The sequence below is a fragment of the Notolepis coatsorum genome (assembly GCF_963971535.1).
Source record: "Notolepis coatsorum genome assembly, chromosome: 4".
Lineage (NCBI taxonomy): Eukaryota > Metazoa > Chordata > Actinopteri > Aulopiformes > Paralepididae > Notolepis > Notolepis coatsorum.
This window is the reverse complement of record NC_140168.1, coordinates 154,463,110-154,490,212: the sequence shown is the minus strand read 5'-3', so window position 1 is coordinate 154,490,212 and position 27,103 is coordinate 154,463,110. Positions and strand designations below refer to the sequence as shown.

The 27,103-nt window shown below is 41.8% G+C and overlaps 1 protein-coding gene across 1 annotated transcript in view; it reads right to left on the bottom strand.

The window, feature by feature from the left end:
- Positions 1-27,103, bottom strand: part of cntnap3 (contactin associated protein family member 3) — a gene marked incomplete at both ends in the record, with an annotated part of 430,462 nt that overhangs the window by 289,986 nt on the left and 113,373 nt on the right. The window contains one exon of the mRNA XM_084312145.1: positions 14,870-15,073. Within this exon, the coding sequence (XP_084168271.1) occupies positions 14,870-15,073 (204 nt within the window). The remainder of the gene's footprint in view (positions 1-14,869; positions 15,074-27,103) is intronic.

Sequence of the window (27,103 nt, the reverse complement as noted above, 5' to 3'; positions counted from 1 at the left end):
TACAATCGTCAAATTTGCTGACGACACAGTGGTGGTGGGCCTGATCTCTGCCAACGACGAGAGGGCCTACCTGGAAGAGGTCAAGGTCCTGGCGGGATGGTGCCAGGAAAACAGCCTCTCCCTGAACGTCAGCAAAACAAAGGAGATGATTGTGGACTTCAGGAGGTCGGGGGTCAAGGACTACAGCCCCCTCAGCATCGACGGGGCACCGGTTGAGAGAGTCAACAGCTTCAAGTACCTCGGAGCCCACATATCCGAGGACTTGACATGGACCATACACATTAACAGTGTGGTGAAGAAGGCACGACAACGCCTCTACTTCCTCAGGCGCCTAAGGAAGTTCCAAGTCAGCCAGAAGATCCTTAAGAACTTCTACTCATGTACAATAGAGAGCATCTTGACCGGCAACATCACCTCCTGGTTTGGGAATAGCACTGCAAAAGACCAAAGCAGACTACAAAGAGTGACACGTTCAGCCGAACGCACAATTGGAGGGGGGCTCCCCACCCTCCAGAACATTTACTACAAGCGTTGCAAGGGGAAGGCTAAGAGAATTATTAAGGACTCGAGCCACCCGAACAACTGCCTCTTTGAACTGCTGCCGTCAGGCAAGCGATACAGGAGTCTCAAGGCGAGCACAGAAAGACTCAGAAGTAGCTTCTATCCCCAGGCCATCAGGCTGCTAAACGAACAATGAATGAACACTACACAACAACAACCACCAAACACACATAGCACACACATCCACACGCACACACTCACTTTAAACAAACACACTGTAGCACCCACTACACACACTTTATAGCACACACCCACTTTAAACAAACACACTGTAGCACCCACTCCCCACACTTTATATTTATGGATGAAGGATTGCACTACAACTCGTACACCTTACTGTAAATTGTACCTAAAATTGTACCTCATCCCATTTCTGCTTTGCACTAGATAGTACTGTACATTAGTACACTGCATAGTATTGTGTATTGTATATTATATGGTAACTCAGAACATTGTACATATGTCTATACCGAACAACTGTGACCTCATTTTCTTCTTCTAAATTCATGCTATATTATGTTATTATGTTATTTGATACTATCTTGTCTAGCACAGTCTCTGGAGCGTAACAGTAAGAAGCATTTTGTATGAAAGTATTCTGTACTTCTGTATGACAACTATTAAAGAACTTGAACTAATTGTGTATGTGTGTGTGTGTTCTGGATGTAACAGTACTGTATATCTACTCCAGTGCCGTCTGACAGATTCGGCCATCAGACGCTGCTCGCGTGTAACAGAGATGTATGTCTGTTATTTAGTCCTACTGGACATTTTCGTAACATAAGTAGATTTTTCATTTTTGTTTATTTATTAAGTTAACACTTTGATCGCTGGATACGCCGAAACTCGTCATTCCCCGCCATGCTCATTCTGCCGAAGACGCCGTAACACGTCTTTGATATCAATATTTCAAAAATCTGTGATCGAAATCATATTTCTCCCCAGGAGACATTATATGTACTGGTGAGCCCCTCTCAATTCTCCAACGGTTCAATAGCGCCATCTGGTGGCCGATCGGCCGCTCGCCCAAACAGGAAGTGATGCGGATGAAGTGGTGCTCACCCATATTTCGTCCGGGCACTCGCTATCATTAGCAGGACTCCATCTTGACACAATGGATGTCGATCGGTTGCAAATAACTCGATAAACAACATGATTTGGACGTATATACGATTATACAACCTGGAAATGGATCGGGTATTTCTACATCCCATAATAGGAATATCTCTGCTCCACGCTCATCGCCCAACGCTATGAGGAAGCTACGGTAAGATTCAGCGTTTCTTTTAAAGTGTTCCATATAAACTGCTCTGATGATCATATCACCCACACTAGATGAATGATATAACGTTGCCCACGGAATTATAAACGACCCCCCGCCCATCCGGTCAACATCAGATCATACGTAGTAACTCCTAGAAGCACGTCCAGTTGAAATTTTTTATCTCGCACAGATTCCTACCAAACTGTATTTGATCATCAATATAATGCATTTAGGGCTATAAATCAAGTTCTGGAGAAAGCTGCAGAAAACGATAAAAACATACTTATACTTTAGACCGTATTTTAGTATGAATATGTGAATGAAAAAGTATAACGTTGCTACACCCTGAACAATAGATATAGGACGTTGAATGGGCCATAGTAATGTCAATTTAGCAATACAATTTAAAAAGTTATAGCCCTGCAAAGAAGGGGAACTTCTCCATGTTAAATAGGGCTGGCGAGGGATGGTAAATTATGAATTTAACCCCAGCGATCAAAGTGTTAATATAAAGCGTGTTTCGAACGTTTTTGAGGTTGTTAAATACACGCTTTTGATTTCTTTAAGTGTGACGGCCACGCAACCCAATGGCTGAATTGGTTGGAGTATTGCAGCTTGGTCTCTGTGCACGAGACTGTGAGGGATGCGCGAAAACAATCGAAAGTAAGTAACGTTACGTTAGCATAACTAACACTTGAATTACTACAAATTAATATAAATATAGGAGAATTGTACAACAAAATTAACAATATGATGCCGCAAGGGATTGTGTATATAATAATTATTGTGTACTAATGGCACTGACTTCAACGTAAACTTTGTAGCCTAAGTAACTTGCAGCCCTGCTAAACGAATTGTTAGTCCAACATTAACGTAGTTTAAAGTTCTGTTATATTTCAATTGCCTTACTTTACATAAATATAAGGTAACGGTATACTTTTGCTATGCTATACACTACAGTCTATGTGGGTATGATGGTAATTAAGGAATGGTGAATATTATGTTTAATGTAAATATGTGTATACTGGATATGAACAGCAGTATTATAGGCCTACAGCAGTATTGTACAGCCATGCAATATTATACATTATTATACATGATTATTCTATGCAAGTAGGCTATGTCTAAGCTATTTTACAGTATTATACATGAACTATGTGCAATATGCATAAGACTATGAGCTTATGTCGGTATGTCAGGTGGTCTTGTGGTCAAAGTTATGTATGTGGAATCATATAAGAACGTTCAATTTGACCAATTAGGCCCTTTATTTTTCTAGATGCATATCACCATTAAAAATGGTAAATATTGATGCATCACATGCTGCCAGCACTTTCATTGCCCTTTCTACAATGCATCCTTATTCAAACCAACAAGGTTGAGTAAGTTGAAGAACCACTTGGATGTCCATTTTAAGCAGGCAGTTTCCTATGAAGGTAAAGTTGGCCAACATTATCTGGGAAATGCAAATGGATTTACAGTAGAGACCATTTGAGAAATTAATCAAAACTAACCCTGTGATGTCTGTGGCAGGTAATATGTATATGATTCAGATGTTGTAGCATATTCAATTGACAAATGATCTCTCTCTCTCTCTCTGGATTAGGCAAGGTTTAGGTTCATCCTACTCCTTTTCGAACATTACTGTTTTGCTTGTTTTTTTTTTGTCTTTTTCCCCTCCATTTTCCTCCGATTTTCTCCCATCCCAATGTTAGTCGTATGCCAATTCCCAGTCCCTTCCTGGTCGCTGCGCACTTACCCCCCACAGTCAGATCATCTGGGAGAGTGGAGGCTACCACGTGCTTCCTCCGACACACGTCCAGCCAATCACCGCTTCTTTTCACCTGGCAGCGCGGATTCTCATCGAGAGGGCGTAGCGTGTGGGAGGACCACACTATCCCCCTCGAGTCCTATCCGCGCTTAGCAGGCGCCCCGACCGAACTGTAGGAGTCGCTGTTTACAACGACCCGGACCCACCCCGCCAGCTTCTCCCACCCTCTAATACAGCCAATTGTATCAGTGCAGACGGCCAGCCAAGCTGGTGACAACCCCGGAGCTGTGAGCTGGATTCGAACAGGCGAATCCAGCTCACAGCTCTGGGGCTGGTGACGAACGCAATCTCCGCTCGGCCACCTAACCGCCCTGCTTGTTTGTTTTTTAATCTGTTTATTACTTCATTGTTTTATTAAAAAAAAATTATTTATTTCATTTGTTTTTAACACTATGATCGCCGTGGACGAGTTTACACGTCATTCCTAGCCATGCTCATTCTGCCGAAGACGCCGTAACTCATCTTTGATGTCAATATTTCACTTTAAACAAACAACTCACTGCAGCACCCACTTTACCCACTTTAGAACACCTAAACACACTTTATATTTATTGGTAAAGAATTTGCACTACAACCCATACCTCATTACCTTACTGTAAATTGTACCTAAATTGTACCTCGTCCCATTTCTGCTTTGCACTGTATAGTATATTGTATTGTAACTCAGTTACTTCTACTCTGCATTGTACATTGTATATGTATATACTGAACACTTTTGTCCACGTACTTGACTTCTATTTTATACTTGCTATACTTATTTTATACTTATCTATTTTTGTCTAGGACAGTCTCTGGAGCGTAACAGAAAGAAGCATTTTGTATAAAAGTATTCTGTACTTCTGTATGACAACTAATAAAGAAACTTGAACTTGAACTTGAGGTTCATTCTTATTTTACTAGGTCAGCCGATGATGGACAGATTATGTTACCACGTCCAAAATCAAATGCTTTATAGAGGACTGTTGTTTATCGTGCCATAAACAACAGTCCAAACAACAATTGGAATAACTGCCCACTGAACTTAAGTAAATTGAATAGCAAAGTGTCTTTCAAATACCACCTGAGAATACACTACTTAAATATGTGAGCAAAATATTCTGATGTTTATAATGATGTCTACAATGTTTTACTGTTTTTAGATTATCATTGTTAATGATAAGGAAGACTAGCTCGCCATATGGCAGCTAATGGGGATCATTTTAAACAATAAACAATAAAATCACCCGTCTTATTTCATAATACAAAGATTCTGAATGGACGTTTGAATTAAACCAAGTGTATGCAGTGAGGCTGAACTTTCCCAGCGGAACACAAGTTACTTAACGTTACACAGGTATGTTATGCACGTTAACACTTTCAGTGCCCAGCAGGGTGCGCACGATTTAGTGCTCGAATGCCCACCATCCACTTCAATGTTAGCTTTAATATCGCCTAATCTATGTTTTAAATTATGGCTATGTGTCTAATCTGCCCGTCGCTTATCAATGACAAATTTTACAGTCAACATTGTCGAAGCGGATTGTTTTTTTATCGGTTCATTTCCATTTTATATCATTTTGAAAAGCCCTCTTTTTAAGGAAATGTAAAGTGTCACAGCCAACTAGTGACACTGGTTATTATGACACCCTGCTCTTATATATGATTATGGGGAATGTCTGTAGATTCTTCCTGGACAATGGAATCAATGGAATCAATACAATAGGTTTATTGTATATATTTGTTTTAAATCTAGGCATATGTTACTATAGGTGTCTAGATGTGATATGCATTCTGGCTGGTAAACGCCCAGTCAGAAAGGAATTGAGAAGAAACACGTTATGTGTAAACACATGTGTAAACACATGTTAAGTGCCACAAGTCAACGAGTGACACTTTGTATAGTGTTCTTGTGTTTGTTATGTATGATTGGAGCTATGTATGTGACCTGTATATTCTTTATACACTTTAAAACTATGTTACAGTTAATGTGCAGTCTCTGTTAGAGGGGGGGGGGGGGGATGTGCTTCTCTCTATCTGTGGCCTTGAGCTAAGAGCAGGCCCGAGCTGAGAGCAAGTCGGCACATGTTAACCCTGTCCTGCCTGCATAGAGTAAAACCAATGATAGGTACAATATGTACATATATATGTGTACACTGTATACTATATATATATATATATATATATATATATATATATATATATATATATATATATATATATATATATATATATGTGTACTGTATTATACATGTATGTGTACCTGTATATATCTGTATATGTATGTGTTAGGCTAATCATGCTAAAAAGGACCATGTACTATATAGCACACGCAGTCTCCCTCGTCTGCATCCCCTTGAGTTGGGGTGAGTGAGAACGAAGGGGGCCCCTTCGTAATGCCGGGAGGTGATGGCCTTGGAGACATCTCCGAGCAGGGTGCTTTCCACAGCAGAGACAAAGGGAGGTTGCACCATATCGTACTCTGTTCCAGCAAAAATGTTACAATTACTTTTCAAGTTACGGCCCAGTGGAGTAGGAGGGGAGGAGAGCTAGTCCCTACGTATTGTGCGTTGATTGGAGGGTGGAAAATTGCATCACTGTATTTGAACCAATGGCGAAGAGATCTTGAGAGCCTTTATAAGGGCTAACTCACTGGATCTCGGCAGAATTCCTTCAGATTTTCAGATGATCAGTTTTTACAGAAGGTGGACATGCAGGAGTTTGCGTGGAGACACAAGCCGTGTTAGGCCTTTGCGATCTTAAGAGATGTGATGTTTTGTTTTATATAATCTTTTAACTAATGGACATTTTTATACAGTGTAATTTTGTATTTTTAAAGAAATAAAACCTTTTTTGAACCCACTTCGTATACATTCTTCTGACCATTCGGGTAAGCATTGAAATGTTTTGCATTGTAACTTTACCCATTTTTTAAGCATGATGAAGCACTGCCTCGTGATGTTTAGGATTTATGATGTAAGACTCTAGTAGAATGATCACATTATGTCTGTATCCACACAGACCCGGTATTGAAAGAAATATATCATATGTAGGCCATGCGTGTAGGTAAGCATAATATATTCTATATATATATATAATGTAGATTCTATATAATGGGCTTATTAAGTAAGGTTACAGTGGTAATACTTATTAAAAAAAAGTAGTAATACAACCGAGCTCTCAATTGAGCAGTATTACAAGTCATTTTGTAAAATGAATCCTTCCCGGTGCAAATAAAATAATAGACTCCGCAACTCCAATCACTTGACCTAAGGTCGATGACTGGGGGGGACGGAGCGGTGCGTGTGTCATGTCTGTCGGTCGGGTTTAACCCCTGCAGTTTGTGGACGCATTGAGTTCTGGATATCACAGACATCGCAGGACGCTGCTTGATGTTGAGATGAGCGGACCAATGAGTTATTGGGTTATCAATCTGACCGAAGGCTGACATGAGCATTTAACAGGAAAATAAAAAGATTCAGTGATAAACGCCCTGTACTGGAATATTCTAGAACGTTGTAATTTTTCTGCCTATTTATGAATCGTTTTCAAATAAACGCTAGATTATCGATAGTATATGTGTACGTATGCATGCTATATAGGCAAGCTGAAAATCGATTATCTTAGTTCCTGATCGCTCGCACAGCCAAACAGCCACACACACACATAGGGGAAAAGCTTATATCTCCGTGAAAATAGGTCTGATTATCCTAAGACTGGTAAAATAGATTCCTTACCTGAGATCAGATGGTATCCAAAAAGATTATTCCAATTCCTGATCGCCATTCCAAATATTGATCCTTTTATTGATCCAATGCTACATACTGTAAACACATATTCCACGCTGTTCTGATGCTCCACAATGAATCCGATCGGCTCTGGGTACATGCGTGAGAAGTAAAATGTGGATTCCGGACTTTTTTTTTCTCATCCATTTTCATTGAGTCCATTCCAAAAGGGTGCATTACCATCTGGGAGACGATAGGGGGCGCTTTTTAACATCTGAGCTCCTGATGGGGCTGGTTTCCCAACGGTAGACTCGGTTGATGAAATATGAATTCAGATCGCTAATAAAAAAATTAAAAAATAATTGTCGTGCTGGGCATTCAGGGGGCGGGCTGATAACACGTGTTATGTCGTCCGTGGCATCCAAAGTGTTAAGCTATGCACGTTTAGCATGCTAACGTTAAGATAGCAGGAGCCGTCTGCCAACAGAGATGTTGTTTCAACAAATGTATTCACAAAATAGATTACCACTGTGCAGCATTGTTTGTTGATCTGTCTAAAGCTTTTGATTCTGTGGATCATGCATTGCTACTGCAGAGGCTTGGCTGCATAGGTCTTGATAAAATGGCTTTGAGCTGGTTTAAAAACGATCTATCTGAAAGAACCCAGTGTGTTTCAGTAGAAGATTATACCTCAGCTGCTCTTACTGTAAACAAATGTGTTCCACAAGGTTCTATTTTGGCCCCTGTCTTATTTTCCATCTTTATAAATTAATTAGGAAATGGGATAAACCCAGCACGTTTTCATTTATACGCCGATGATACAGTTGTTTACACAGTGGCTTCCTCTTTAACTCAGGCCATAGAGCTTCTACAGGATGCTTTTAATACACTACAACACTCCTTGCTAAGGCTAAGACTGGTCCTTAATGCAAAAAATACCTTCTCTCGCTCTCGAGCTAATACAGCTGTCCCTCCGATTCTGACAATGGAAGGGACATGCCTTGACAAAGTAGCATCCTATAAATATCTGGGCATATGGATTGATGAAAAGATGGCCTTTGATGTTCATATTGGGAACCTACTGAGAAAACTTAGACCTAAACTGGGCTTTTTCTTCCGATTAAAGAAATGTTTCCCGTCTGAAGCCAGGAAGAGAATTGTGCAGAGTTCCTTTATGCCTGTATTAGACTATGGCGATGTAATCTATATGCATACTCCTTCCTCCCTGCTTAAAAAGCTGGATTATGCGTACCATACTGCCATACGTTTTGTAACGGGTGCAGGCTCTCTCACCCACCACTGCACTTTGTATCAGTCATTAGGATGGTCCTCTCTGTACCAAAGAAGACAATCACACATGTTGATTTTTATCCTTAAGTCATTGCTAGGTAAGCTGTCCTTATATATCTCCAGACTTCTGTCCTTTTATACTTGCTTTTTTAATACCAGACGAGCAGCAAATGGGATGCTTTTAAATGTTCCTTTGATGCAGTCAGAGCTTGGTAAAGCTGCATTCTCCCACTATGCTCCCTTTTTATGGAATACGCTGCAAGTAAAACTTTGTCTAGAGGCACTTCCTACTGTGAATGCTTTTAAAGGTATGCTACGATTAGCCCTTTATGAAACATGTAACTGTTTTACCTGATGCTATTGCTGATCTGATTATGCTCCTTGCCACTCCACAAATGGCCTTCTGTATTTATATTTGAATTGTATGTTTTTTTGTTTAATGCCCTGTTTTATGTTGAAACTTGTTTGCGTGCCGTGTTGGTCAGGACTCCCTGGAAGAAGAGATCTTGTATCTCAATGGGACATTCCTGGATAAATAAAGGATAAATAAACCATCCATGTTGTCCCTTTGTAGTCTGTCATCGTTCTGAGGCCTTACCACATAGCTCTGGAATCAGCCTGTTCAAACTGAAACTCCACCTTATCCCTGTACCGCCTCTTTGCCTCTATCACTGTTCTCCGCAGGTTGTAGGGCGTCACCTTGTGCTCATCCATGTTGCCTGTCACGAGCCCGACGTTGTAGGCTGAGGTGCATTCAGAGCTTCGCGGAGCAATTTGTCTACCCATCTGCCCGTCTTCCATCTGCTATTCCTTTATGGTTCTTCACAGTCACTCTAAATCTCATCATGTACGAAGATGATGGCAGTCTAATCAGGTAACAGGCTGTTGTGCCGGTAATTGTCTCAGCATTTGTGTTTGCATACACAGTGCTAATGTCATCACAACCAACATAAAACAGAATGTACAAGTAAAACATGAAAGTCCAACTAACGCTGTAGGTGTGAATTAAAGTCTGTTCTCAGTTGTGCCGCCCCCAAAACATCTTAAACCAAGGAGCTGAGCATGCAGTATATCAAGATGCTCGTTCCCCGTTCAGTTTTCAGAATCTGAAGCAAACATTTGTAAAAAAAGAGCGAAAATGGTTTACTCTCTCAAAGACCTCAGGAAGAGAAAGTAGCATCACAGCTAAAGACCCCAGGGAAAAAGAGTAGCAGCACCTTTTAGTCTACACCCTCTCCAGACTGACAGTAGGGTAGTCAACACCCTCTCCAGACCGACAGTAGGTTAGTCTACTCTACACCCTACCCAGACCAACAGTGGGGTAGTCTACACCCTCTCCAGACCAACAGTAGGTTAGTCTACACCCTCTCCAGACCGACAGTAGGGTAGTCCACACCCTCTCCAGACCGACAGTAGGGTAGCGCAACAACCAGGACCGTGTCACCTGCAGGTAATCGGCATAACTAAATTGAGGAGGAAATGGGAGATGCAAAAAGGACAAACATGGCCACCTGTGATGGATGGGGGCGAGATTAGGGCAGAAGAGAATCAGTGTGACAAGCCATGATGAATAACAATGGAAATAGAGGAAAACGGAACACCCAGCAGAAAAAGAGAGCGAGCGAGAGAGATATAGAGGGGTGGAAGGAGGGAGATTATTCACGGGACCTAGCAGAGGCTGAGCGGGATGGAGAGGAGGTGCACCAAAAGAGTGGGGAGGATGTGGGAGAGGGAGAGAGGGAGAGATGGATGGATGAAAATGTAAAGAGTAATAGAAGCCAGATGGGTGGGCTGATGAGGTGTGCAATGTGTTGATAATACGCAGAATGACAGCCTGAGATCGACACACACACACACACACACACACACACACACACACACACACACACACACACACACACACACACACACACACACACACACACACACACACACAACACGAACCTTTGCTGGTTCTACTTCAGATCATGCATCTTTCTGTACAGGGCCTCACTGAATCCAGCCCTAACACATGTTACAATTAATTGGTATTTGGTACCATCCATCACAGATGCAACAGTCTAGTTTGAGCCAAGATTCAAACTGACTTGGTTATAGTAGGCTACGTGTATTTGGCATTCCAACCAATCTAATTATTTAGCAGATTTCTGTCATATACCCTATATTGTTTAACCTTTATTTACCCAGGGTAGGTTCGCTGAGCACAGATGCTCTTTTTCAGCTACGCCCTGCTTCACATTCACACAGTTCCATTCATACCTGGGAGCTGCCCAGTACAACCACAGTCTGACACCATTGGCCACTGAGCAACTCCACTGGAGCAGTGTATATATATATATATATATATATATATATATATATATATATATATATATATATATATATATATATATATATATATATATATATATATATATAGTGTGCTGATAAATATAGAGGTCCTGCTTGTCAGAGAGGCACTGGTTTGTGGAGCAGTATAAATTGAGTTCCACACAGTTTACATGTAGTAGGATTACAGTAATCTGAATACAGTTTAAATGTAGTAGGGTCACCGAAATCTGAATAAGGATAGTAATCTGAATACAGATATTGTTGTTTGGGCTTGATCAGTGGTTTTCAGTCTGGGGGATTTGGGTGGGGGTTGCAAAAAGATATACAGGTACATCATCATGTTTATCCTATTTGGTCAGGAATTATGCTTTATTCTTGTGAAATATGGAGTCTAAAGCCCTCTTTTCCTGATTAGTCATGTGAAATGGCTGGAAAAGAGAAGCTAGTGTTTGCAAAGATTGGAATGTGATCAACACGGACAACTAATGAACATATAGGTGTGACCCACAGTTGTAACCTCAGAGCACAAAGGGAGTCAGCAGCATGTATTGTTTGGAGATCCTGTTTACGTTCAAATGTGTTTTTCTATACTAAATATAACTTTAATTAAACTGCAAATATTCCTGTTGTGACGTGCTAATTCTACTGATTACAATGATATCAAAAAATTACAATGGTTGTGGCCAGAATCACGGAGTTTGGAATGAAGCACCCTCTAACTCAAATTATTAGTATTTAAAATAGTATGACTGATAACTGTTTAGAAGAAATATTGATTTAAGTTAGTTAGTTTAAGTTATTACTAGTAGGAAAATACGAGGGTGGCTAAAGGACAACATTGTGATTCTCGTTGCCATAAAAAGGACAAATCTAGTCAAGAATGATGTGTCTGTGTTCCCCGGGTTAAACCCAGTTTGAAAATATATATCTGGAATTGGATAACACAAGTATTAAGTAAATTTTTGAGTAAAAACAATTTGGAGATTAAAAGTTATGGCGAGGAGCCGTTGGGCTGCTAAGACAGCCCCTTTTTTCAAATTTGAACGAAATCAGTTTCTGATTGGGAGAAACACTTTCGTGACGTCACTACCTGTGATATCACATAGGTACCCTCAACTCTTTTATAAAAAGGAGTGTGCCAGGGAACACAAGAGAGATGAAATGAGAAAGCTGAAAAAAATCACCCAGGACAGAAAATCTCATCGATGAAGGCCATTCAATATCGATTTGTCATACACCACTAGAACGGCCAAGCCCTCAGCTCGCCGTAGTTTTCGCTTTTGTACAAGATCTTGTAAACGGTGTAATTTTTGGATGATGGTGACTCTCTGCATACTTAGTATAGTGTGCGTTTATGGGATCACCTATTTTTAGAGTGTACAGCTTTTAGGAGTGAATTGGTCACTGTGTGAGTAGCCAATAAACGCTTCTTTCTTTTTGAACACTCTAGCGAACTTGTGGTCTCTAAGTCATTCTACATCCACACCTTTTTTGGGACATCATAGACAACGCAGGAACAAGTATTCTTCAAACACTGTTATACAACGGCATGCAAATTTCTCGATTCTGATTGGCTGAAACAGTCATTTTACACGTCTTTATTGGCAACAATTCCACGCTGCTGGCCCAGGACCCGCCCACAACCGAACCACATCACATCACTCCGCCGGATCACAAGAAGGTGGACAATAATCTTTACAAATGGATATGTTGATAGCGACTAAACGACTAAATATCAAGCGATTCTGTCACAGCGAATGTCTTAGTCGTTTAAACAATGTTGGATGATGTAATTGATGGGTCTTGAATCATTCTGTAACAAAAGAAAAATCGCGGATTGATTGATTGATTAATTTTCAATTTTTTTTCCTTTCGACTGTCAGCGCTCGCTCTAGTCTCCACCCACCGCCCCCCCCCCCCCCCCCCCCCCACACACACACACACACACACACACACACACACACACACACGCACACACACGCACACACACACACACACACACACTCTGCCTGCAACGCGGGGGATAGTCAGAGAGCTGGGTGCTGCGCTGTTCTAAGTGAGCATGGCTTATTGAGTTGATTGATTGATTGATTGCTAATTTTATTACTGTACGCTTGGTTTCCAACTGGTTAAGTTTAGGCCCTCTACAGTAGGTTTAAAAAAATAAATAAAAGAATAGGGCGAAGAAAACGTTTTTTTCCTATAGGGCAAAGAAAACTTTTTAATTTGTTTTACCTACTTTATATAGAAGCATCTAAGAATGAAGTTCTATGGAAAGTAGGTCTGCATTCCCTTAACAATTGTGTGTATTGAGCCGTACTGTATTGTACCCATTCTGCATCTGGTAATAACATTTTCAATCAATCATTCCAATAATACACAGTTGGATGTGTTAGTTGGTTGGATGCACTTCAAGCTGCTTCCACATGAGGCAACTTCTCTCAATCATTCCAATAATACACAGTTGGATGTGTTAGTTTGGTTGGATGCACTTCAAGCTGCTTCCACATGGAGGCAACTTGTCTTTTTTGTAGTTGTGGGAACTACTTTTTCTGGCGGATGGTTTTTTCAATAAATCTTCGATTAATGTGTGTTTATTGTATAGAAATAAGGTTGGATGAATCTGGCAGTTGTATAAAAGCTTTACACCACTTGCAGTCGTGATTTGTGAACAATAAACCATGCCTAGGGGGGTCTAACGACCCTCGGCTGCGCCTCGGGCCTAACGACCACCCCTAGGCATGGTTTATTGTTCACAAACCACTCCTGCGCGTGATGTAATGCTTAAATACGACACCTACATTAGCTTCATGCTCTCTCATGCTCTCTCTGGTATGTATAAGGAAGTGACCGTATTCTACCTTGTTGGATATATCAACAGTAGCCTAATGTATTTAGTAACAGTGTTCTACCTTGTTGGATATATCAACAGTTAGTAGCCTAATGTATTTAGTAACAGTGTTCTACCTTGTTGTATGTCAACAGCAGCCTAATGTATTTAGTAACAGTATTCTACCTTGTTGTATATATCAACAGCAGCCTAATGTATTTAGTAACAGTGTTCTACCTTGTTGTATATATCAACAGCAGCCTAATGTATTTAGTAACAGTGTTCTACCTTGTTGTATATGTAACGGAGGTACCGCAGTCTATCCACAGTCACGATGGACAGTAAGTGAAGTGGCTGTGGACGTTAAGCCGTACTGCAAGTAAACTCACTCCCCAGAGGCATCCAGACCCAATAGCAAGAAGTGAATTCACCTCTTGGTATAGTGGTCTGTGATGCCGCCCGCGACGCGGGAGACCGGGGTTCAACTCCCACTCAGGGCCATCCCTTAACAGGGGTCGAATCGAAAAACACAATGCAGAGTAAGATCACACCGGCTACACGTGGTGCCGTGCCCTGGGTGGAGTGAGTTTAGGGGGGTGAGTGTAACGGAGGTACCGCAGTCTATCCACAGTCACAAGGGACAGTAAGTGAAGTGGCTGTGGACGTTAAGCGGTACTGCAAGTAAACTCACTCCCCAGAGGCATCCAGACCCAATAGCAAGAAGTGAATTCACCTCTTGGTATAGTGGTCTGTGATGCCGCCCGCGACGCGGGAGACCGGGGTTCAACTCCCACTCAGGGCGATCCCTTAACAGGGGTCGAATCGAAAAACACAATGCAGAGTAAGATCACACCGGCTACATATATATCAACAGTATAATGTATTTAGTAACAGTGTTCTACCTTGTTGTATATATCAACAGTATAATATATTTAGTAACAGTGTTCTACCTTGTTGGATATATCAACAGTAGCCTAATATATTTAGTAACAGTGTTGTTCTACCTTGTTGGATATATCAACTGTAGCCTAATGTATTTAATAACAGTGTTGTTCTACCTTGTCGAAGGTGCAGCAGCAGCTTTCCTTTCTGTAGCTCCAGACTGAGGCTCTGCTCTCTCTCTCCCTCTGCATGGAGCAGCGTCCCAGAGTTCCTCAGTGTTTTAAACTTCAGAGAGATGACCTCGCTGGCTGTCTGGCTCGGCCTGGATCTGGACCTGTAGCGCAGACTGCTGCTGCCATCGAAGCTCAACACGTCAGAGTCTGCAACACAACACAGGGACAGAGACTTTATGGATGTTTAGAGTCAGATAACACCTCAGAGTCTGCAACACAACACAGGAACAGAGACTTTATGGATGTTTAGAGTCAGATAACAAACAACCAGAATGCTACTGTACAGTAAAACTACACAAAGCGTAGTTTCCCATAATCATTATGCCTACAGTAAGATTATGTTGGGAAACCCCGGACCAGAATGTTGATATAGAGTCAAAACTGCACATTCAAAACATTTAGTAAGAGTGGGACATATGACAAAACTTTTATATCTTATAGGGAGAATCCAAGAATGGTAAACCATATGATATCGGACACCAAATGTGGCCTAAAGGTATGTGATATGCCAAAACAGGGTGTGGAAGTACAGCGTCACCTGAAGCTTGAGGCAAAGTTGAAGTCCCTGAATGGAAGGGAAATCATTGGACTTGTTTCACTAAACTGTTGAAACATGAAAGAGGATGTCACATGCACCAACTAAACTAACTAAACTATCAGTATGGCTTAAATTAAATCCTGCAGCATCTGAAGAAATTCAACCTGCCAAAGACGATGATGGTGCACTTTTACACCGTCATCATCAAGTCCATCCTCACCTCCTCCATCACAGTATGGTAAGCTGCAGCCACGGCCAAGGACAAAGGCAGGCTGCAGTGTGTCATCCACTCTGCTGAGAAGGTGATCGGCTGCAATCTGCCATCCCTCCAGGGCCTGTACGCCTCCAGAACACTGAAGCGTGCAGGTAAGATTGTGGCCGACCCCTACCACCCCGGTCACAACCTGTTTGAGACACTCCCCTCTGGCAGGAGGCTGCGGTCCATCAGGGCCAAAACTTCACGCTACAAGAACAGTTTCTTCCCCTCTGCAGTGAGCCTCATCAACAAGTCTCGGGACCCCCACTGACACCCCCCCACTGTGTTATATTAACACACCCCTACTGGACTATATACTTGTATATACAATCAAAACATACGTGTTCATACTTCACTGTTCATACTTTTTGCACATAACTGTCCAATTGCACAGCCAACTGTACTGTTATTGTAATATTATTAGTGTATATACTTGACCACAGTGGTCAATATCTTTATTTTTTACTTATAATTATACTATATTCTATTGTGCTTCTATTTAATTTAGTTTATATCCCATTTTATTTTACTCCACCTTTTTATTTTTTTTTACAGTTGTACAGCCCTGATCTATTTTCCGTTCATAATTCTATTCTATTCTATTGTGCTTCTATCTTAATTTAGTTCATATTCCATTTTATTTTATCCCACCTTTCTATTTTATTATCTGTCCGTTATTGTCTGTCCGTTAACACTTTGGATGCCACGCCATGTTTTCCTTTTTACAGTACCCCCTTGATGCCCAAACCCACTCCAATGTTAACTTAATATCGCCTAATCTATGTTTTAAATTATGGCTTATGTGTCTAATCTGCCCGTCGCTTATCAAAGACTCATTTTCCAGTCAACATTGTCAAGGCAGATTGTTTTTTTATCGCTTCATTTCCGTTTGATAGCATTTTGAAAATCACTTGTTTTCTCGGAAAAAACAACCCTATGATGATAATCGTCTTTTACTGGAATAATCCAGAACGTTGTCATTTGTCGGCCTATTTATTAATCGTTTTCAAATAAACGCTAGATGATCGATAGTATATGTGTGCACACGCACGCTCGTGCCGTGCGCTGATAATCGCTGCTCTTATTTCCTGATGGCTTTTACAGTGAAACAGCAATATCACATCTAGTGGAAACGCTTATATCTCCGTGAAAACTAGTCTGATTATCCTAAGACTGATAATATAGATTCCTTACCTACCATCATATGGTATCCAAATGGTATATTCCAATTCCTGATCACCATTCGAAAAAATCGATAATTGTATTGATCCAGCGTGTGTACAGTATAACACATATTCGCCTTGGCACCAAGGTTCCAGAATGAACTCTGGTAGACCCCGGTTACATCAGTGAGAAGTAAAATGTGGAGTCAGAAATCCGTTCTCCCATTCACTTTCATTGAGTCCACTCCAAAAGGGTGATTTACCATCTGGGAGACGATAGGGGGCGCTTTTTTCACATCTGAGCGCCGGCGGTGCCTGGATATCCAACGGTAGGCTCGCTTGATGCAATATGATTTCAGATCGCTAATAAAAAAAATTAAAAAACAGAGAAATCTCGTGATGGGCATTCAACGGTCGGGGCGTAAACCCGAGATATCTCGGGCGTGGCATCCAAAGTGTTAATGTCGCACCGAAAACAACCAAAGCAAATTCCTTGTATGTGCAAACTACTTGGCAATAAAGACCTTTCTGATTCTGATGATATTGAGATACACCACCCCCCACAGCCTGACTAGTTTTTCCCCACTGTCACACCTAGATACAATTCAATCAGCAACAGCAGCTAGCTAGTCAACCCGTCGGCCAAAGTCTGTTCATTTTCAATTGAGGCAAAGGACCTGGGAATTTCAGCCTATATTCTACATTCCACTATGGTAGTTTTTTGCCCACGCAAAGTTTAACCCATGTTGAACTACATTCATACCTCATTTTGCATTTTGAATCTTCCCTTTTTTAAAGTTTGTGTACCTCATTGTCTACATTTTGTACATCATTGTCTACATTTTGTACCTCATTGTCTGCATTTTGTACCGCATTGTCTGCATTGTGTACCTCAGTGTCTACATTTTGTACCTCATTGTCTGCATTTTGTACCTCATTGTCTACATTTTGTACCTCATTGTATGCATTTTACTTCATTGTACTTTCATGTACTTAGGTTGTACTTTAGTTTGTATATAGTATATTCTTATAGTGTTGGGACTTTTACTTACTTTTTTACTGTATGAAGCACATTCTCAGGGGGCTCATACAGAACCAAGCATTTCACTGTAATGTACATATACTTTATATGTGACAAATAAAAGCAACCTTTATGGAAGCAAATGAGTGCCAGAAGTATTTGAATTTAATCAGACACCGCATTTATAGCATTGAAAATAATAACTTTGAAAACATGTATCTGAATTTGAAAACATGTATCTGAATTTTTTCAGACACCGCATTTTTGTATCTGAATTATTTCAGACACCGCATTTATAGTTTCAGACACCGAATTTATAGCATTGCAAATAAATACTTTGAAAATCCAGCCATTCAGCCATTGGGTGGGACGGTCACGTGACCCAAATCACGTGACCCAAATCAGCCAATGGAAGCGAGGGGCCTCAGCCTGCTGCTGCTGTGGTGGTTCTGTGGTTCTGCAGCTGGATACCCGGATGTTGGTTTTTTACATCGAATTCCATACACCGCAATTATGCATCGAATTTTTTACATCGAATTATATACACCGCAATTATGCATAGAATTTTTTTTTTGGCGTTGAATTGAATTTTATTATGCATTCGAATTGTTTTATTAACACTGCATTTTTATTTCGCATAGGTAAATTCGGAGCAAAGAAATTCAGATACAGTACATGATTTTCAAAGTATTTATTTGCAATGCTATAAATTCGGTGTCTGAAACTATAAATGCGGTGTCTGAAATAATTCAGATACAAAATGCGGTGTCTGAAAAAATTCAGATACATGTTTTCAAATTCAGATACATGTTTTCAAAGTTATTATTTTCAATGCTATAAATGCGGTGTCTGATTAAATTCAAATAAATACATTTGCTTCCATAAAACTTGAACTTGAACTTGTTGCATATCGTAAATAAAAAAATCTGAATCTGAAGTAATATCCCACGAAAAGTTTAACCCATGTCACCATGGGGGTGACAGTGGTTCGGGAGGTAGAGCAGTCATCTGGTAATCCGGAGCTTCCCATTTAAATTGTGAAGCGCTTTGGATAAAAGCTGTTATATAAATAATAATAATAATAATAATAATAATAATAATAATAATAATAATAATAATAATAATAATAATAATAATAATAATAATAATAACTTTATTTGTATAGCACTTTTCATACAGAGGTTGCAGTTCAAAGTGCTTCACAACAGTAAAAAATACAGGCATAAGCGGGCATAAAAAAGATAGACAGGTAGCAAGGTATGGCAAATCACAGTGTTTCACATTAGGATCTAGCATCCCAATAGGCTCTCCGCTTACAGTTTTCAGTAATACAAATAATAAAAATTGTTTAAAATGATTCAGTTTAAAAAGTCTAAAAATTATAAAATAGAACGGACATAAAAATACAGGCATGAGCGAGTATAGCAAGGTATGGTAAATCACAGTGTTTCACATTAGGATCTAGCATCCTAATAGGCTCTCTATTCAGTAATACAAATAATCACAGTGTTTCACATTTGGATCTAGCAAATAATAAAAATAGTTTAAAATGATTCAGTTTAAAAATAGTCATCAGTAAGAAGTAAAAAGTGCGATAACCGACACATGAATTTGATAGGCAGTGTATAAGAGTAGGCAGGGTAAGAATAGTGCAGGTAAGTACAAGTTGTGTCAGGATATCCCTGATGTTTCCTCTTGCCACTAGGTGGTAGCAGATATCTATCAGTGAAATGCCTGAGCAAAGAGATGTCTAGCGAGTTGGCTTCTCTCATGTTTTGAGGTCGTTTTTCCATAGTTTTGGGGCATAGTTGATAAAGGCTGCATTACCAATCCTCTTTTGACTGCTTCTGGGAGCCTCTAGTAGTCCAGCAGCTGATGATCGCAGTGTTCTTGCTGGTGTGTAATTGTGGAGTGTTGGCGATGTAGCTAGGTCCCTGTCCATTTAGAGCTTTGTATGTAAGGAGAATGACCTTAAAGTAAATTTAAGGAAGTTACAGGAAGCCAGTGTTAAGCAGCTAAGACTGGACTAATGTGCTCTCTCCTTTTGGTTCTAGTTAGCAGTCGGGCTGCAGAATTTTGGATTAGCTGAAGCCTCTCTGTGGTTTTCTTAGGGAGACCTGTGAAAAGTGCATTACAGTAGTCTAACCGGCTAGATATGAATGCATGAATTAGCTTCTCAGCATCGTTCTGATTAATAAATGGTCGTACTTTTGCTATATTTCTGAGATGGAAGAACAATGTTTTCGTCACTTTGCTAATATGAGAATTGAAGTTCAGTTCTGAATCTATGATAACCCCGAGACTACATTTACATTTACATTTAGTCATTTAGCTGACGCTTTTATCCAAAGCGACTTACAAGTTCTGTACGACAAGCCATCAGGAAGGGCACAACTCTATCAGCTGAGTAACAATGTTCGTCAAAGTGTTGAGTGCTACAGTGTAGGTTAGTTTATTAGGACAAGTGCATGACAGTATGGTTAGTTAGGGTTAGATAATTTTTTTTTTTTTTTTTTTTTTAATTCAGATAATGGTTGAAGAAGTGCGTCTTTAGTCGACGGCGAAAGATTGGACGTGTTTCGGCTGTCCTAACTGGGGTGGGTAGTTCATTCCACCATTGTGGGGCAAGGACTGAGAATAGGCGACTTCTCTTTGATGACCCTCCCGGAGCTTGGATAGGAGTAGGTCTGAGGCGGCCAGAAGAAGCAGAGCGTAGGGGTCTTGAGGGTGTGTAGTTAGAGACCATTGACCGGAGGTAGGCGGGAGCAGTTCCCTTTGACGCACGGTATGCTAGGTCGAGGGCCTTGAAGCGGATTCGTGCAGCAATGGGGAGCCAGTGCAGGTCCCTAAGAAGTGGGGTGACATGGGCCGACTTCGGTAGGTTTGAGATCAGGCGGGCCGCTGCGTTCTGAATGAGTTGAAGAGGCTTAGTGGCAGTGGCCGGGAGGCCAGCGAGCAGTGCGTTGCAGTAGTCGAGGCGGGAGATGACTGTTGATTGGACGAGGAGTTGGGTGGATTCTTTTGTCAGGAAGGGGCGGATCCTTCTGACGTTGCTCAGGAGGAATCGGCAGGTTCTGGTTGTCGCTGCGATGTGAGCAGAGAAGTTCAACTGGTCGTCGAGGACAACGCCAAGGTTCTTGGCGGTCGGGGACGCGGTCACAGCTGCATTCTCGACTGTGATGGAAAGGTCGGTCAGGGGGGAGGATTTGGCCGGCAGGTGGAGCAATTCTGTTTTGCTTAGGTTCAGTTTGAGGTGGTTGGTCGTCATCCAGGCGGAGATGTCGGACAGACAGGCCGAGATCCGCTCAGAGACGTGGATATCTGAGGGAGGGAAGGAGAGGAAGAGTTGAGTATCGTCGGCATAACAGTGGTAGGAGAAGCCATGGGACGTGATAATGTTACCCAGTGATTTAGTGTAGAGGGAGAAGAGAAGGGGTCCTAAAACCGAGCCCTGGGGGACACCCGTCCGCAGGGGGCGGGTGGCCGACAGGGTCCCTCTCCATGACACTTGGTAGGAGCGGTCATTGAGGTATGATGACAACCATGTCAGCGCAGAGCCAGCCACTCCCATTCCTGCGAGGGCCGCGAGGAGGATCTGGTGGTTGACTGTGTCGAAGGCTGCAGATAGATCTAGGAGAATCAGGACAGAGGAGAGGCCTTTCGCTTTTGCTAAGTGAAGTGCCTCTGTGACCGCAATGAGGGCTGTCTCTGTGGAGTGACCAGTTCTGAAGCCTGACTGATTAGGGTCTAGGAGGTCATTCTGTAAGAGATAAGCAGTAAGTTGGTTGGATACAGCACGTTCAAGTGTTTTAGAAAGGAAGGAGAGAAGAGAGACAGGACGGTAGTTGCCTATGATGGTAGGGTTCAGGGATGGTTTTTTTATGAGGGGCGTGACTCTGGCTTGTTTTAGGGAGGTGGGGACCACCCCCGAGTTGAGTGAGGAGTTGATGGTTGCAGTTAGGAATGGGAGGATGTCTGGTGCTATGGTCTGGAGGAGTGGGGAAGGTAGCCGGTCCAGCTGGCATGTAGTCGGACGGTTCGACGTTACCAGTGTCAGGGTCTCGGCTTCTGTAATGGGAGAGAAAGATGACAGAGTGAAGGATGAGGTTCTCGATTCAGCATTTGGAATGGGTGGGGGTTGGGAGAAGGAGCTGCGGATGTTCTCCACTTTTTCCTCAAAGAAGATCGCAAAGTCTTCGGCAGAGAAAGATGATGGAGGGGGGGGGGTGGGGGGGGGGTGAGGAGGGAGGACATGGTAGCATGCAGTTTGCGAAGATTCTTGGCAGAGGCCTCAATCCTATGGTGAAAGAAAGAAGCTTTGGCATTAGTAATGGTTTTGGAGAATGTTAACAAGAGGTTGTGATATGTGTCGATGTCAGCAGTGAGGCGTGACTTTCTATACTTCCTTTCAGCTGCTCTCAGGACCTGTCTTTGTTCTCTCACTGGATCTGTCAGCCATGGACTGGGTGGGGAACGGCGGGCAGGTTTCTCAACGAGGGGACAGAGCTTGTCGAAGGAGGTTGCAAGAGCTGAGAGGAGGGTGGATGTTGCCATCTCTGTGGAGAGAGCAGATAAGGTGTCACTCAAAGGTAGAGCGGACAGTATGTCAGAGGAGAGGGTGGAGGGGGATAGGGAGGCCAGGTTGCGTCTGAGTGAGACGGTTTGAGTTGGGGTGAAGACCTTTCGGTTAAGCATGAGAGTTAGTGAGAAGGATATGAAGGAATGGTCAGATACATGTAGGGGAGTTACCGTGGTGTTAATGATGCTGGAGTTACGGGAAAATATGAGATCCAAGGAGTTGCCTGCTTTGTGGGTGGGAGGCATGGCAGTGGGAGTCAGGTCAAATGATTGTAGGAGGGAGACTACTATGACTGACTGAGATGAGTCAGGCAGGTTGAAGTCGCCCAATAGAAGGAGAGGGGTACCATCTTCCGGTAAGGAGCTTAGAAGCATGTCCAGCTCATCTGTGAAGTGATCGAGCGGACCTGGAGGGCGGTAGAGTGTAACAATGGTGAGATTGAAAGGATTAGAGACAGATACTGCATGATATTCAAAAGAGGAGAGTGACAGTGCTGGGAGGGGTGTTAAGTTTGTAGTCCATGAAGGGGATGTCATGAGGCCAGTGCCTCCACCCCGTCTGGAAGGTCGAGGTGTGTGAGTGAAGTTATAGTTTGTAGATAATGCTGCAGGTGTTGATGAGTTATTGGGGGTTATCCAGGTCTCAGTTAGAGCCAGGAGCTGCAGATTTTGACTATGGGCGTAGGCAGTAATGAAGTCAGCTTTCTTGACTGCTGATTGACAATTCCATAAGCCTCCCCGTACTGTGACAGGTGTATTAGTGGCTGTAGGAGGGTAGGATAGATTAGCCGGGTTGCTAGCAAACTGCCGTGGGTGGGTTGAATCTGTTCTGGAAGAGCAGATTGTGGATATGAGACACATTGTGGTGTCAAGAGTGGCAGGGAGGAAGTAGAGGAATAGCAGAGTGGAGTGAAAGATAGGACTAGGGTGTACTTAGCGCTAGGTGGATCGGTGGATCCCTCGGCAAATAACTCCAGGAAAACTCCTCTTTGTCCCTCTTCGTTTCTCGACGCTTCGCTGACGCTAAGCCTGCAGGCCTTTAAATCCCTATCACTAATTAGAGCTGTCTAACACCTGGCCCTTAATGGGTCACTTAAGAAAACAAAATGGCCGCTTTAAACACGCCCCTTAATCAAGTCAGCTGGTCAGGTCAGCAATCAAGTCTCAGTTTAAAGATATTACTAAATTACTTAAAATGTCTTACCCTGATGCAGTGTAAGTCTCTCAGTGAATGAGCTGTTCTTCCACAACAGAATGTAGTACAGAGTGATTCCAGTGATTCCAGAGACTAGTGACCTCAGATTTGATCCAAGGGGTTAGTCCCCCCAGGTTCTTTATTAATGTTTCTTTTTTAGTTTTGGAGCCGATAATTAGAATTTCAGTTTTGTTCTTGTTTAGTTTCAGGAAGTTCTTACTCATCCATTTATTTATTGCCAGTAAGCAGTCTGTAATGGAGCTAATCGCTGTATCATTTGGTTCAGCAGATATGTACAGTTGTGTATCATCCGCATAGCTATGGAAATCTACATTATGTTCTCTGATGATATCACCCAGCGGTAACATGTAAAGGGAGAAGAGTAAAGGACCTAGGCAACTCCATTGTGCAACTCCATAGTGGTTGTCGTATATATCAGACATGTGATCTCCTAGTTTAACATCGAATTTCCTCCCTCTGATGTATGTTTTAAACCAGCCTAGCACATGTTCTGAGAAACCGACATGGTTTTCAAGACGATCGATTATAATATTGTGATCGATTGTATAAAATGCTGCACTGAGATCTAGCAGGATAAGGATGGAGATCTTATTCTCATCAGAGTTTAGTCTGAGGTCACTGATTATTTTTGTGAGGGCAGTTTCAGTGCTATGATATTTTCTGAATCCCGACTGAAATTCTTCTAAGATGTTGTTTTCTTCAAGAAAGGAATTTATTTGAACTGAAACTATCTTTTCAAGTACTTTACTAATGAATGGTAGGTTGGATATTGGACGATAATTTGCCATTTCATTGCTATCCAAGTTAGGTTTTTTTAGTAATGGCTTTACAACTGCTGTTTTAAAGGCATCTGGGAAAATACCAGTCCTAAGGGAAGTGTTTATGATATCTAGCACAGGGCTTGAAACACTATTAAACACCCGTTTGAAGAAAGCTGTAGGTTTAGGGTCAATGTCTGAGGTGGAGGAGTTACATTCTGAGACAGTTTTGCAGAGTACATCTAATGTGATGCATGTGAAACTTCTAATGGTTACATTGCGCGGTTTGCCGCAATCAGCTTTATTTCCATCATGAGTGATGCTGGCCCTGATCAAGGTTATTTTGTTTTTAAAGAATAGTGCAAGTTCTTCACACTTGACTGTTGATGACTGATGAGGTGTAGGGGCAGTGTTGAGAAGTACATTAATAGTGGAAAAAAGGATTCTGGAGTTTCCAGCATTTTCTGTAATGATTTTAGAGAAGTAATCTTTCCTTGCTAAGCGGATGGTTTTATTATAAGCAGTTAAAACATCTTTGTATATATCACATCATATGGTGGTTTTTGTTTTTCTCCATTTTCGCTCCGCTGCACGACATTTCCTTTTTTCTTTGTTGACCGTATTATAGTTCAACCAGGGCGAGGCTCTAGTTTTCTTCTTTTTCGTTTTTAATGGGGCGACATAATTTAATATAGATGACATTGCATCATTGAGATTTTATACCATTTAATTTAGAGAGCTGTCATGATTGTGTGGTTCATGTAGTCTGATAAGATCAATGAACTTTGATTCAGCCTTGTCGTTTAGGAGCCTCTTTTGAACTATGATTTATTTCTTTTGTTGTAGTAAGGGTTATTTGAGTATCAAAAAATATACAGTGATGGTCGGAGAGAGGTAATTCAGTTATTGAGATATTTGTTATGCTTAGCACAGTTGTTGTTATAACTAAGTCTAGTGTATTCCCAAGCCTGTGAGTTGCATTTGTTATATGCTGTATTAGGTCAAAGCTATCCAGTAGATTTTTTAGTTCTATAGTTTTGGAGTCTGTTTTCTTCTAAAATGGATGTTCAAGTCTCCATTTAGGATCACCTTATCATATCCGGTAACACATAGTGAGATCAGTTCAGAGAGCTCCTGTATAAATATTGGTGAGTGTCTAGGCGGGCGGTATATTGTGACGATAATAGTTGATTCTGTTTTGAGCTCAATGGCAAGATATTCCATCTACATGAACTCGCCTAGTTCTGTGATTCTAAACAAGAGTTTTGAGGAGAAGATTGCTGCAACTCCTCCGCCCCTTCTATTTTTTCTGGGTATTTGAAAAAAGTTATAGTCTGGTGGACAAGCTTCTATCATTATTGATGTAGCTGTGTCATTATTTAGCCATGTCTCTACTGGGCAGATGCAATCTAACTTATTTTCTTTAATCAGATCATTTACTAAGAATGTTTTATTATTCAGTGATCTGACATTTAGGAGGGCTAATTTTATTTGTTTGACTTCTTTAGAGGAGGTCTGCTTTGGCTTGACCTTGATGGCCCTGAGGTTAATAGCAGGTAAACGCATTGATGGCGTATAATTTTCACCATGCCATTGGCTGGTTATGATTACCGGTATGTTTTGAGAGATGGCATGGCAATTGTGCTATACTGCACCGTACTGACTGTACTGTGCTTTCGGGGACATTTGATCAGACGAGATGGCCTTGTGTGATATGGGGGGGGGGGGGGGGGGGCTTGTGCTGCTGCTGCACCTCGTGGCGAGATTGTGTCCTTCGTGATTATCTCTCGTGCTGGTATGGGTTTGATATTCTTGGAGGCCATTAAGGTATGACGCATGTTTGCTGCTAGAAGCCTCGAACCTAAGCGATTTGGGAAGAAGCCATTTCTTTGAAAACGTTCTGGGTTATTCCAGAAAACATTGAAGTTGTCAATGAATTTCAGGCCGTGTATAAGACATGCAGACCTTAACCATGAATTAAAATGTAGGAGTCGACTAAAGGATGCTTGTCCTCTGCGAAAGCATGCAATTGGTCCACTGATGGACACATCAGTGTCTATGTACACAGACTGATGTGTGTCTAGTGTGTTCATTAAATGTGTGAAATCGTCTTTCAATGTCTCTGTGCCAGTATTATTTCGCAGGATGTCAAACGATCCAGAGTGAATGACAATTTTTGTTATTCCCGGTCTGATGAGTGTTGGAAGTATTTCGGCCAGCTCTTTCACAGATGTATTGTCTAGACCAGGGGTAGGCAACCCTAGGCACGCGTGCCTGCCGGTTCTTACCACAGTCCTGTGGCCTTGGTGAAGCCTCGCTAGCCTTCTCAATAGCCGGCATGTTAACGCTGGTCCCGTACCTTCGGCGTTGGCTACCGCGACGTTCTCCTCTGCGCATGGTAGTCTCTTCGCTGTTAGCCGTTAGCTCGGTCTGGGTCGTGTTTGCTAGCCGTGTCGCTTGTGGTTCTGTTTTCCTCGTCGTCTCGTGGTTAGCGTGTGCTCCGATGTGCCGGCTGTTAGCTTCGCTAGCATTAGCTTGAGCTCCGTTCCGCTCACTGTTTGCTTCGATAGCGTCGTTAGCCACGCTTCTATGTCTCTTTGCTTTTGGTGTTGATATGCATGTTTCCGAGAGTAGGTTGAAACTATTT